The 14,723-nt window shown below is 41.9% G+C and overlaps 1 protein-coding gene across 4 annotated transcripts in view; it reads left to right on the plus strand.

Annotated features, from left to right (window-relative positions):
* Nucleotides 1–14,723, plus strand: part of DENND5B (DENN domain containing 5B) — a 118,973-nt gene that overhangs the window by 41,751 nt on the left and 62,499 nt on the right. For 2 of the 4 annotated variants that reach the window (XM_055807487.1, XM_055807489.1), the window contains exons 2-3: nt 7,313–7,378; nt 14,061–14,170. In XM_055807487.1, coding sequence (XP_055663462.1) covers nt 7,313–7,378; nt 14,061–14,170 — 176 coding nt within the window. The remainder of the gene's footprint in view (nt 1–7,312; nt 7,379–14,060; nt 14,171–14,723) is intronic. The other 2 variants (XM_055807488.1, XM_055807490.1) reach the window with 1 other exon arrangement.

Below are 14,723 nucleotides of genomic sequence, written 5' to 3' on the forward strand. Positions count from 1 at the left end.
CACTTCCCTGCATTTATTAGACGTCCCAGACCTTAGTATTGTCACAGAGACTGTAGGTACTTGTCCTGGTTTCAGCTGGGATAGAGTTAGTTTTCTTCTTAGTAGCTGGTGCAGTGCTGTGTTTGGTGTGAGGACAACGTTGATAATGCACTGATGGTTTTAGTTGTCACTGGATGATGTTTATACCAAGTCAAGGACCTTTCGGTTCCTTGGGCCCTGCCAGCCAGAGGGCTGGAGGGCATGGGAAACTGGGAGGGGACACAGCCAGGACGGCTGACCTGAACTAGCCAAGGGGATATTCCATTCCATATGATGTCATGCTCAGTATATAAGCTGGGGGAAGAAGGAGGAAGGTGGGGACAGCTGGCGTTATGGTGTTTGTCTTCCCGAGTAATCATTAGGCATGCTGGATCCCTGCTTTCCTGGGGTTGGCCAAACACCTGTCCACCAATGGGAAGTGGTGAATTAATTCCTTGCTTTGCTTTGCGTGCATGTGTGGCTTTTGCTTTACCTATTAAATTGTTTTTTTCTCAACCTTTGAGTTTTACCTTCCTTTCTGATTTTCTTCCCCATCCCTCTGGGTGAGGGGCAGTGAGCGAGCAGCTGCATGGTGCTGGGTTGCCGGCTGGGTTTAAACTACAACAGTACTAAAGTGAGTTCAGCCACGGTGTGGTCTGTGCCTAATCCAGCCTTAATCTGCTCAGTATGAAATACTCCGTGTATGCTCAAACAGTTACTGAGGTCTCCAAAACAGCGTGATATGGCTCCATTATGTGAAGCATTCTATTTAACTCTATAAAATCATCCTTTGCGTGAAAGGAAAGTGTAAAATACTGCAATGTATCTCGTGCAGAAATAACAGTTGTGTGCAATGGCCAGGAGGGCTCTTGTGTCTGGTTGAGGTGGCTCTGTCTGTCTTGGTTTTGAAGTAGCCTCTCCATAGTCAGTGACAACTCACGCCTATTTAAAAATTAGAGGAGCAATTACATGTGTTCTACCTATGTTTTTTTTAGCATGCCAGTCAACCTGGGATCCAGGCACTAAGAGATGAATGGATTAGTGGTAGAAAGGAAACACTTGCTCAAATGCCAAGTAATTTTAGGGTTATTTAGATCTCTGTTCTCTGCTGCTTCCATGTCTACTAGCAGGGTGCTAAAATAATGGGCAAAATAGGCACTTCGGATAAAAGTGGACTTGGATTTCTTTCTCTCCTTTATGTGCCTCTCTCCAGCTCCCATTTCAGAGTCCCACTGGCTCTTTCCAACCCTGTTTCAGGCCAGGAGATGTTCCCTGTTCCCTTTTGTGGCTCTCCAGGGTCTTTTTACCTTTACGGTCTCAAAACACTCCTAAAGCATATACTGTTTTCACATGGGTATCTACTGCTCTACAGAGGGATTTTTACTGGAGGGGCAGCGGAAATTTGAGAGGAGAGGGGGCAAGACACTGATTTTCATTGCTGAGCTTTGACAAAGGAGAGACTTCTAAGATACAGAGCCCTTTGCACTGACCCCTTTTGATCATTTTGTGGGACTTTACCTGTGTTCTTTAAGAGATCTTGTTGATGGCAGTGGAAGGTGTATCCTGGGGTTTGAGGCTGGGCTGTTGGGAAAGCAAGCAACCCCAAAATTCACCTGAGAGGAAATGTGATAGATGCCTTGAAGTGGCATTTTTGAGGCATGAAGGTTAGGAACACACCTGCAGAATCACCCTCATTTCCAGACATCTGTGGGGATGAGTGGGACAAGGGAAGAAAGGGTCTGAGGTGCAGGGGCATTTGTGAGCTGAACACAGAGACAATTATTTTTCTGGCTGCCTCAGTTGAGGTCCACCTTTACAGAGATGCTTTGGCACGATACTCACCAAGGCATTAAGGGAAGCCAAAGGATTTTGTTTCTGGACTCCACTTTAGAAAGGATTGGAACTAAACCTAGAGGCATGGTAGAAACACTGCTGTGCTTTGAGTTTTCCATCTGGAGTCTAGTTTGGATCCAGAAATTAGCATTGGTCCATGCCTTTGGATTTGAATGGTAACACTACTGTGGCATGGGGACTGAGTCTTGATTTCAGCTCTCTGTATTTTCAGTATACTTGGAAACTGGCCACAGAATGGTCAGCAGTGATAAAGCATAAATTAAATCTGGTTGTTTATGCTTTGTCTGAGATATATATAGCTCTGCTGCAATGAAAAAACCTAACGCTGTCATGGTTTACTTAAGATTTACTTAAGCGTAACTGCTATTTTTCATGTGGCTTAGATGTGCAATTCCTGTGCGCTGACAGCTTCTTAATGATCCCTTGGGTAAACTCACTGGTAGCAGCCTGTTCTTCAAACAATTTCTAAATGCAGGTGGTATTGACCAGGACATGTAGGTTCTTGCAAAGATGTTCATGGCAGAAGCGGTATTTTAACTGAATAGTTACAAGAACTGATCTTTCTTTCAATCTGATGGTATTTTTGCCTCTTAACAAAGTTCTGATGCTTTTAGTTGACAAAACTCCATTGCTTTTTCAAAGCTAGGAAGAACTGTGTCATCCAGCATGTTGTATGGATGTCTCGTTGCTTCAGTGGCAGGTTTGCCCACAGTGGAAGCATTTGCAGCAACATGCTGATCTCCAATTATTGTAGTACTGCTGGGCTGAAGCAGCTGAGAGCAATCTCCAAACTGAAATGGTTTCTCAGGCAGCTCTTAAGTGGAAGTATCAGCTCTGAGGACCAATATGGCTGTGCGGGCAGCAGATCCTTGTCTGCCTGCATCTTCATTCCTGCTCACCACCCTTCTCATTCGGGAGCTCTGGTAACTTCAGGCCTTGCCTGTGGGTTCTTATGACTTTTCAGTGTGCAGGAAGCTTTTGGGTTTTTTTCTCCTTCTGAAAGGATTCAGCTGTTGAAAACTGACTGAAGGCTTCCTCTCAGAGTAAGGCGTAAGGACAGTTATTTATTGGCAGCAATTTAAACAGCAGTTTCTCAAAAAATCCTAAAAGAGATCAGTTTGTGCTACACAAGGGAGTGTTTATACTTCATGCTGATGAAAGAGCTTTCCTGACTACAAGAAGCAAAGTTCTTTCTTTGTCAGACCCTTTTCCCATCAAACCCACTTATAACTAAGTTTTCACAAAAGCTCAGCAGCTGCAGCCTTTGACAGGCGAGCATTGCCTTGCTGTAACTCTTTGCTTGTAAAGGGTGTGCTAAAAAAAGTAACTCAGTACAGTGAGAAGCTATGTCTGGGTGCACCCTCTCTAAATCCACCTTTTAACCCACTTTTAACGAGTTATCTAAACCTGGCAGGTGTGGGCTGGATCTTCAGGGGATGTGAGGAGGCTGTGCCTGCTCAGGGAACACCTGAGTTCTAAGTAGCCAGCTTGAGTGCCACCGCTGGCTTGTGGATTTTGCTGTTTGAAGAAAAGAAAAAACTTCTTCAGAAACTGGGGATAACTTCCTTCTGGTCACCACAGCCTGTGCTTCTGGAGAGTGCTGATGAAAATCCAACCGTGGGTCCTTTGGATCCTCTTTGTGGCTCAGCACAGCAAGGGACAGCTCTTGAGGAGACGAGAAGGCAAGGTGTTCCTGTAAACCCGAGAAGTCTATTGCCCAGCTAAGTCCAGGGAGCCAAGGCCTCAAGCTTGTGCGAGATGGGTAAAAAGAAAGCTGCTATAAAGCAAAACCCCAAATCAGGCGTAGCTGACTATTCAAGCATCTTCATGCTCCGTTTATGTCAAAGTTGATTAGTGCTGAAAGTGGTCCAGGCCAAGTTAAGCTTCTTTCTTTTCTTGTACTGATTTGCAAGCCAAGCTTAATTAGGGTGGCAGAAGGTGTTATCAGTGAATTTATTCACGCTTTCCTGTTGTATAAACACAGCTTTGGTGAAACCTTCTAACTTTGAGTAACAGAACACCTGAAACTTGCCATCCTGATGAGACAAGGGAGGCTAATATTGGTGTGTGATATTATGTGCACTGCAGAGTGGTTTAGAAAATTTATCTTAATATGGCTCAGTTTAAAAGATAACTGAATGCACTGTAATATAAGAATAAAGCTGCCTGTTCTTGTACTAAAAAAGTCCCAAAGCAAAATTTACTGGAAAATTCCCCTCTTTCCTGCGTTCTTATACGCAAACCTAAATAGTAACAGTAGAGGGATTTTTAGGATGACAGGTTCTGGTTCTTTGTGGGTTGGTTTGTGGGTTTTTCTCCCCCTTTTCTCATCTCCAGGAATACCAATTGTAATAAAGCAGACCTTCAGACAAGACTCTTGTACCACGTGTGTCCCTGTGGAGCAGAGGACAAAACCTGCTTTAAGATTCATTTGAATTGAAAATTGTTTGTGAGTGCCTATTTCCAAAACCTGTCTGAGAGTGTGGCACCATGTTTTAACATGAAATAAGGTACCTCTGAATTTGATCCTGCTCTTGAAATGAGTAGAAAGCACAAGTGTCAAATGCGTCCTGTGCGAAAGGAGTGACTGGATACCTCATTCTGTGTTCAGTCCATGGAGGGAGGTGAACACATGAAATGAGGATTGAGAAACGGGTGTTGCAATGAGCGGGAATCCATCCAAGCTTTGCAGAGGACGTGATGGCATCTAGAATGTCCTCAATTCCTTGGCAGTTCAGCCCAAGCCGGCAGTCAGGTGCCTGTGGCTCCAAAGCCAGGGATCCCCTCGCCAGACGGGCTTTGGCATCCTGCTATGTTGAAGGACCTGAGCTGGTGTTTTGCTTCTGCTTGAACATTGTCAATATTCTTCCGGGAACTGAGAGATGGGTTTGGTTTCATACCCTTCCGTTTCCTGTGCTTGTGTAGCTATGCTTCCCTTCAGTTTCCTATGCTATGTAACTAACCAAAAGCTTAGCAGGCAATTTAAGAATAATGATGTATGAAACTTAAATGAACTTGTAATCATTGCTCAAATTGTTTTCTTTATTAGTAAAAATGCTCATTCATTCCATGTCAAGTGTTCAAGCAGATTTGAATATAAAAACGCAATAAAAAAGCGAATATGCCACTTGCTCTATATAAACAGGACAGACCAAGGATTTCTGGGACACACTTTCTGTGTACCACCTAGCAGTGGCTTGGGAGTCTGTGCTTGGAAAGGCAGTGTGGCAGCACCAACAGAATGAGTGAATTCCACGCGTGTTGATTTCTAGAGAAAATAAAGGCCCGAGGTGTAAAAAATTCCCTATATTTATAAGTATAGGTCCAGTCTTACACCCACTCCACTGTGTCTTGTTAATAGGTTCCAGCACCTGGGGACAGACTCCAAGGTAATTGCATACCGTGCCTTGGGTACCTATTTATTAAACTCCTCCCACCCCACTGAAAAAAAATCACCCAAACTGACATAATTTAAACCATGACTTTTTGGATTTGACAAGATTATGATGCAATTTTATGTAAAAGGGATGTGTAACTCATACTTGTTTGCTAGTGTGGTGGGATGGTCTGTTGGCAGCTGGCACTTGGGACTATTTTAAGAAGTTGAGAGTGTTTGTGCTGTAATGTTACTCTGTAGGCAGATAGGTATTTTAATCAAGGTCAGAAGGAAGATAATGATAAACTAAACTACTCACATTAGAGCCTTTTCATCTTTATTTAGACTTGTGCAATAACTCTTTTAGGTGAAAAAATTTCCTTTAGAAAAGGATTTTTGAAATATTGAGCCATTTCTAAGTATAATTAATTTGCGGCAATAGTCGTATTCCATTGCCTTGTGTTTATATAAAGAATTAGGCTGTACAACAGTGTTGGTATCTCTGTATTAATATCGCTGTTAATGATCTTTTGTCATTTGACTTCTTGTGCAGGAGATTTTACATAACTTCTCTGACTGTTTAGCCGTATGGTTGATGATGATAAATGGTCAAAATACTGAAATGGGTAGCAAAACCAGAACCTGTCCCGGTGCTTCTGGGACCATCTGGTTATGCATCCCTTCATGAGTTATGTCTTTCCTTTTCACTCTTCGTATTGCAGAGGTGGTCGCTAAGTCCACAGAAGCTTGGTGCCAAATTCTCTTTGACTGATGATGTTGTAAAGGACTTTTGGGGAGAGCTGTGAGGACAGCCTGGCAGAGAGCTTTGTAAAGGCAACATGGGTATGGGCCATCCGCAGGGGGAGTCTCCAGCTTTGGCAATTGTTTGTTTAGTTTCCTTTAATTTAAATATTTATGCAAAATTTTAGTTCAAACAGCTCAAAAGTAGAATGAAGTAGCTTAAGACACCTGGAGTGGAAAAACATAATCCTGCAGATTTGAATGTGGGTTATCTTCAAGTGCCTCATAAAGAAACAAGAAAATTGTCCTAAAATAAAAATTCACATCTAAAAATCTTTATTGAAAGAACTCCTGTGCCCTCTGCAGAGGGCTGCCTTCCCAGAAAATACAGCCTTGGCAGAATTATCTGGGTCCTCTGAACTGAAGCCTGGATTAACCGCTCAAGTAGGAGGTCATGGTGGAAATACTTTGAATTTACACCTAGAAACTGAATGACCAGAGAGGTCAAAGGTATTGCAGCTTTAATATATGCTCCAGGTTTATAAAAATGGATTTAACTTGAGGAGGATTGTGTAATGCCTTTGCGTATTGTGTGAATGGGACTTTTTTGATGAAGGAATGCCATGGCATCTGTGAAAACATATTGGTTTCTCTGTAGATGAGAAAACCAGTTGGAAGAAACCTGTTAGACATGCTAGCAGGAAGCTCTTCCATTAGAAGTACCTACTGGGGTAGCTGTTACAGGAAGACAAGATTGTTCCTTCAGGTTCTAGACGTAGCTTGCTTATTCAAATTTTGGTCCCTACTATGAGACAGAAATGATGAATAGAGGTATTGGGTAACTTCAGTAAGTCCTGGAAATGGCATGCAGTACAGATTGAAGGTGTAACAATATAGCCAACGGTATGATACTAAATATAACTTCATGGGTTTAGTTCTACACCAGTTGAAGAACTGGTGTTTTTTCCCCCCTGAGTTTCACAGATTCTGGAATGGCTCAATATATGAACAAAGATGTCTTTCATAATAGGGACGCTGTACAGCAGCATGCTATTTGAAGTACTGAGAATTTAATCTTGTTACTAATTTTGGCAAGTATTTCTGCAATATCTGTCATTGTGTTCAACACCTTTATAGTAATACAGTTGTGGAGAGTTTTATTTGTCACATGGATTTACCCTTTGCCAGTAGTGGGGGAATGAAAGGTTGCAAGGGGGAGTGTTTAATGTCAGGTTCACATTTTTTCCCTTCCCCGGTGCATTTATATATCTTTTCATTTTGTTCACACTTGCTTTTTTTATCTCTGTTTGTTATGTTGTGTAGTCTTGTACAAATGGCTAGAAGCAGATCTCCATGGCAAGAACTCAGATACTGCAGACAAAACCTCAGGTAAAGAGGGGTTAAGGACAAAACAATCACCAGGCCCTCTCTGTCTCTTTATTTTCAGTCTTCTAATTCCCCTTGAATCAAATTAAGGGCCAGAGTTCAAAACCAAAACCAACCCCCCTGGACTTTTCCCACTCTTTTACCTAATTTAAATCAATATCTAGTAAATTAAGTTCTATTTCTTGAAGCTCTCTTGGCAGATGTGCTTCCCCTCTCCAACAAAATGCCACTAGTGGTGTCAGGTATATTGGTGGATATACAATATGCTGGATCTTTGTGTGCTTGATACAGACTGAAAAATATCTTGCATGAGACCCTGTTAGAGGGCACTTACCCAGAAATCCAACGAAGCTTGGTTATGTGGATTTGTGAACAAAGGGTAATGGAAGGTCTAGCTCCACCAATTTCTGCTGCAGAGACCTAAAGGTTCTGACACCTCAAGGAAGCATCTTTTGCAGTCTAGATTTAAATAGCAGTATTAGTGAGGTCCACACAGACATACACCCATTAAAAAAAAAAAAAAGCCAAGTAATTTAGATGTATTGATAGCGTACACAGCCTGCTATGGCTTCCCGCTTGAATATGATCCACCAATTCCTTTACATATTGACATGCAAGACGTAGGTTAGACCCTGACCCCTCCCCAGCCACCCCAAAAGTCACAACCATCTTAAAGGCAACACAGATTTTAGAATTTTGGAATGAAAACTGTTTTGTCTGCCTTTTCCCAGTCCTCCCTTTCATATAATTTCTCTCCTCTGTTGTAAGATTATGAGAATACATAGTCAGAAAGAGCACCCTTGAGATAATGTCCTTGAACTCCTACTAGCCTGTCACTGCCACCTTGGTGTCTTGTAAGGCACAGAAGAAGAGCAGCAGAGCATGGTTTCTGCACTAAAAGTAACTGGTTCCTGAACCTGACAATTAACAGCTTTGTTGCTTCCCAGCCAAGCACTATTACTCCTGTTCCCACGTTGTTTTCTCACTCACACCTTGTATATTACTTGCTTCTCGTGCAGGGTCATCCAATTATCCGGTAAGCTTAACAAAGTTCAGGCTGCAGGGAAAGAACATAACTGGATGCTCTGAACACTTCTAATTAGAAATAGCCTTCAAAGAGGTTGTTGCCATGAGGTGCAGTACTGTGCATAGTCGTGCTCCCAGTACATTCCTCTAAAGGAATAAAAGATATTTTTATTTCTGTAGTCACAAGCATTCCTGTCTACGTTCCAGAGCTTGGAAGGAGCAAAAGATAGCTCGCATTCCCTGGACCAGAGGGTGTGGGTGGAGGATGCCTCTGCCTATATGGTACACAGCCTCTATAGCTGTGATAATTAATTAAAACAGGTCTACTTAAACCTTAAGATGGCTAGATTTTTAAATACTGTCACTCATATGAAAGCCATCGTGACTGACAACCTTACTTTGCAACTGTAACTGCATTTTCCTAGTAATTGTATCCTTCATCCAAAACATAGTTAAGGCTTTTAATAATTTTGAGAAATCTTTTCATTTTGAAATGAAATTAGCATGTTTTTTCTGGATCAAGCATCCATCAAATCACCATTTGCTTTTAATTTGAAACTAAATGTCCCTTTAAAAATTAGTGCCTTAAAGGGAAAGCACAAGTCGTTTAGAAGTACCGTTAGACAGGATGTAGTACCCAATTGAAATGAAACCTGAGTCTGACATATTTTACCCACAATTTTTGAGAAGTTCTTGAATTATTATTTTTTTAATATCCTGAAAGCAAAGGGATTAAATTTAAAACTAAATTTTTTATTTGCTTCTGAGAGGCAGCTTACCCTATGAAATGTACTGTTTGTATGAACAGGTACCACACATCAAGTACGATGCTTCTGTCTGTATTCATAGTACTGTGATCTGGCCATTAATATTTTAGAATATGGATTCAATTTGCATTTGATACTTGCTTCATTTTTAATGTGCCTTGCTACTCCTGTTCAAGAAGTTAGCAAGCAAGCACTTAAAAGCACGTAGTAGACTTAATGAAAATTCACTGTTTGCCTAGGATAACAGCTAAATAAATTTTATTTGCCACATGTGACTCAGCAGTTCAGAACTACCAAGGCTGAGAGCTGATAATATCAGGTATCCTTTGGTCCAGATCCCTTCCCTCACGTTTGCCAAGAAGGTTTTGCTCCCTGTGGTTCTTTTCCAGCTGCTTGTCCATGTGGAGCTGGCTTCACAGTCCACGTCTCTCATCTCATTTTGGTGAGAGTCGGGGTGTTTCCTGCTAGTTTGGCCAAACGATGACATTTCACCCTGACACGCAGGCTACTTTCTGTCATATGCTTATACAGTTTCTTTCCTAAATTATGCATCTCCTCTAAAAGCTTTCCCTGCCTGGCTTCCCAGGAGGCAGCTTTGTATGGAGGGTGCGATGTCATGTCCTTTCAAGCTAATGACCTGTTGATTTACTCCAGTGTGGTTTCTTGGCTCTTCTCTTTTGTCTCGTGATCCCTGATTGAGAAAATTGTATTTTCTGTGTGTGTATTTTACCTTTAATTTATTTTTTTAAAAAAAACCACAGTAGTAAAATGCAAACCCTGCAGAGACTCTGCAAAGGTAAGTTATTTGTGCCATTTACTTCTCTGGATAAAATGAATCCATGTTGTCAGCCTACTAGGACATCATTACTGCTGGTTTGGGGAAGCTGGATTTCTCCAAGCAATGTTCATGCTTCATAAACAACACTTTTTTAGATGTGTCTGTCGTCTAAACTGCACGAGTATTTGCAGCAGCATGCAAATTATTTGTCTTTTCCAAAAGCTGATTGAAACCCTGAGTTTATTGGCAAATATGTCTTGTTCTTCTCCACTGGGTCCAGATGCTGCCAGAGTATTGCCCGTCAAAATGGGGGGATCGTTTATAGGGAAAAGGAGATGAAGTATATTCAATAACGAGAACAGCAAAAAAATCAAGGACTTCCCTGCTTTTATATCCCCAGTGATGCAGGTTTTGGTCTAGCTTGGAGATAAGTACAACTTTACCTGATGGGATTAGTCAGTAATTGAGCCACCAAACTAGCAGAGGAGGATATTTTCCCATGGAGAGGCCTTCCAGGACCCCTTCCCAAATCTCTCTGTGCAGTGTGATATGATTCCAGAGCCTGCCAGTGCTGCTCTAACACTGGAGAACAGGTTAAAGGCAAGACAGCACCTAGCACCATGCACCAGCCACCCGCTCTGCTCCACCACAAGCTTAGGCTGTGCAACAGAACAGACAGGTAAAGCTACAGGGTATGTAACCCTCCACCTCCGGGTGTATGTGGAAGTTATTTAGGTGAAAACTATGCAGTTTGCTGTCCCATTCCATCTGAGCACACAGAGCCACGTTCCCTGAGATGCCATGTCTTTGGTGGGCTAGAAGCAGGGCTCTCCTGAGCTTGCCCAGCACACAGGGCAAAGCCTACCCCAGTGTCTTTGGTGCCTATAAGTGAGCACAGGCAGTAGAAACAGTAAATGACGTGATTAATGTACATTGCTACTGGAGTCCCATTTACAGTTGTGTGCTAATACCAGAAGATGAATCAATTTAGTTGTTGACTGTCATCACTGGGGGCTATTTTTCAGGCGCAATGTGTTTTTACAACACTGATACAATATAGAGTGGAAAACTAGTCTCCAATAAACCCGTGAAGGGCTCAGCCGGTGAACTGCCGAGGTGATGAGTGCCTCTGAACTGCACGAAGTAGCCTATTAGCATCCATCAGGTTACAGTAACATTTTTTTTTTTTTGTCAGGAAAAAGGAAACCTTTAAAGAAATTTGGACTCCCGCAATCACTTGCTGTTAGTGACAGCAAACTTAATGAAGTCACCCAGGTACTCTTCAAACTTTCAGTATAAGCAACCAAACGCATTTAGCATCAAATATCTGCCTTTCTGCTCATTCACGGTTGCAATGTAAACTGTGTCAGATGTGAGAAAGATTAAAGATCTAATTAGGAAATAACCTCATGCATATTTACTTGATTATGCAAGCACATTAATTACTGTATGATACTAAGAGTTAAAAATGTTGCCAAGTATGTTTAAGTGCATACCTGGAGAGATAATTTTTGCTGGCTTTGTTAGGATTTTTATTTTGTGAAACTTTAGGAATCTGTGGATGACATTATATCTTTATCTCTAAGCTTCTGCAAAGAACTTCTGGATAAAAATAAGAGGTTATTCTACTGCCATGTTCTGTAATAGAGTAATGGTCTCTGGTTTTGTATACTTCAGTCTGAGCTTTGAAACCAAGCATGCAGAGGATCTTCATAGAGCTTGTGCTCTGGACTGCCACAGCAGCCAGTGGCAAGTCTGGTCCAGTTTGGTAGATGTGATGAGCTGATCAGCTAAACCCAAACCCAGACATGTCTTTAAATTTGATCCAGTTTAGCAGATACCTTGTTTTCTTTATTTCTGTGATGCATACACTTTTGCTGGATTGCTGGTTTGCCTTGAGCAATTTCAGAAGCAGGGTGGATTCCCCTGCCAGAGCTCCTCACATCTTACTGTTTCCATTTATTCTTGCCCCAGGAAATATGGCTGCAGTGTTGCATCATCTCAGATGTTTTCTCCTCCCAAGCACAAAATATCCCTGTACAAGCTTATTTGCTTTTCTCCCCCATGGTTACCCACCAAAGTTAAGTGAGACAGACATAGTGCTAAAAAAAACCACAGTAGTGCTGCAGTGTGTCTAAATCCTGTGTTAAAAATGAGCCATTGTATCAAAATACCCGTATCTTTAAAATCTCAGAGATGTCTTGGGAAGGAAAAGATTTCAAACCCTTTCTCTGAAAGCGTTTGAGAGCAAAGTGCTGTTGGAAGAGCTGGTTAGCTATTCTCCACCAGCCAGCACAGCTGACTCACGCATCTCGAGGAATTTCCACCTGCCTACACATGTCCTCATGGAGGGGAGCTCCGGCATAAGCCTCCACTTCCCCTTCCTGACCAAGCGGGTGGTTGGCGCTGGTGTAAGAAATGCCTGACCTTCACCTCCTCTTCCTCCTCCTGCCCTGTTGTGCAGGTGCCACTGCGATGGCCCTGGCACTGCAGCCCCTGAGAGACAGCACAGGTTCTGCCATCTACGTTAAAGATGTTTTAAGGGTTTCATACAACAAATGGTTTTCAACCATCTTAAAAGTTCACCTGGGTAATTTTTACCTTGTGAACTGCCACTGCATGTTTTTTCCCCATTATCTTGTGTTCCCCACAGTTATTTGCACATCCTGAGCTCTGCCAGGCAAAGACTGAGAAGCTCTGCTTTCAGCTATCAGGTTGTACAGAAATTTCCTTGGGATAATTCACTCTGAGCCAAATGATTGTGTAGACCATACTTCACAAGGAGCAAAGGGCACGTGCCAAATGGCTGTGGCCTCAGAAACCTTCGGGTAACGGCCGAACTGTGAATTTTGCAACACCACTCGGAGGCCGGTAGCTGCACGAAGGCCGAGTTGTCATACAGAACGCAGCAAGCACAAATTATACTCCCCCAGTCCGTGTTGCCTTCAGAGAGGGGTTAGTGGGGTTAGTGAGCTGTAGTTCAACTTCTCTGCAGGAATGGTGAGTTGTCTAGAGCTTGCCAAGCGTTCGAGTATTTTTTCATCCAAAATAACCTCTCATTAAAAACATTAATGAAATGTTCATTCTGTCTTTAAGTATAAAGAGAAATAATTTTTTCATTTAAAAAAAGAAATTAAATTCTGTTTCAGTAGCATATTTTTAAAAATATCTAGGTAACGCTAAGAAGTCCCAAAGTGAGCTTTTCGGTGCAAAGCAAGGTTTGGTGAAAAGCGTTTCACATTGTGAACTTAAGGCTTTCATCACATTCATCTCTCAGGTGAGAAAGGAACAGAACCGGAAAGACCCACCTGTAGTCTTTAAAGCAAGAAACCTGAAATTAGTAACCTGATACCTGAGAAAAGTGTAGTAGATGGTAATATGATTAATAGATTTTAAGAACTTCTTCTTTTGATTACTGTTGCATACTGTAGAGCGTCCAGTGGTGGAAACTCCATTAACAATATCGCTGTGAAATACACTATTTGTATGCTGATAACTGGATGCATTTCTGCTTGAAGTCTAATTTCAATCTTCCTCTTTGCACTTGCTGGATTCTTTGTGTGGAAAAAGTCTGTCCTTGAAATTTGGTGTAGGAAAAATAGATGTTTTATCTTCACATGGCACTTGTGATAATAAAAAAGATCTATAATGAGTCCTTGAATAATTTATGATAGCTGGAAGGTGCTCATACTTTTTATTGACCGTAAGACAGCTTCTAACAAACTTGAGGGCAAGTGTTTTTTCAGCATCTAAGTGAAGCCATCTCTAGATGTTCAAGCTATAGGGGAAGGTAAGGAATTCAATTGATTGCAGGGTCTTTTTATGTAATACCGCAGCAGTAATTTTTCTCTTAACAATAAATTTCCATGCTGTAAATGCTAAGCTGGAAGCTATGTTGCAACTGTAGTAAGAGTTTGTGGGAAGGAGGGTAACGTCAGACTGAATGGGCATCTTTTTTCTTTTTTAAAAGGTAGTATGTCTGTTGGGAGTGAAAATGCCCTTGAGATTTCACACACATACACACACGCACAAAAAAGTGAAAGTTAGCTGCTCAGGCCAGCTACCTCTGAAGCCTCACTGCTGTGACAGTTCATTATTTCTTCATTTGTTGCAGGAGAGAATTTTGACCAGAGTCCCTTAAGAAGAACCTTCAAGTCCAAAGTTTTGGCCCATTATCCTCAGAACATCGAGTGGAACCCCTTTGACCAGGATGCTGTCAACATGGTACGTAGAGAAGCTCTCTTCTCAAGCTGTTTCCTGATTTCACCTCTGAAGTAGTTCCTGGGTTGTTTACAACCAGCCCTTGTGATGTGATGAACAAGGTGCTTCTGCTGGGACTAAGAGCATGGACTGAGACCCACTAGGCATGCTGGTTGAAAAGCTGCAGAGGAAGAAGTATTGTGCAAATACAGAATACTCTCAGGCACAACAAAAGTAAAATGCTGCATTTCCCTCATTATTTCTAATTAAGTCTAATGCATGATGAAACAAGTCTAAGCCCCATCTCGGTGAGTGGGTGAGAAGTGTGTGGTCACCAAGGATACATATCAACAGGTAGGAAGGAGGCAAACCAAGGAATTTTCAAGATACTAATAGCCATGTGGAATTTTTGAATACAAAACCTCTTGATGCTGCATATAGCAAGGGAGAGAGGAATCTTTACGCAGAAGCTGGAACTTGCCTAAACCACAGCTTTTGTTTGGTAGTCACTTTTAATGGCATCTCTGCACCAGTGCATCTTCTGTACATCTCTTTGCTCTCAGCTAAATTTGATGTG

The sequence above is a fragment of the Falco peregrinus genome, chromosome 6 (assembly GCF_023634155.1).
Source record: "Falco peregrinus isolate bFalPer1 chromosome 6, bFalPer1.pri, whole genome shotgun sequence".
In the NCBI taxonomy this organism is placed as follows: Eukaryota; Metazoa; Chordata; class Aves; order Falconiformes; family Falconidae; genus Falco; species Falco peregrinus.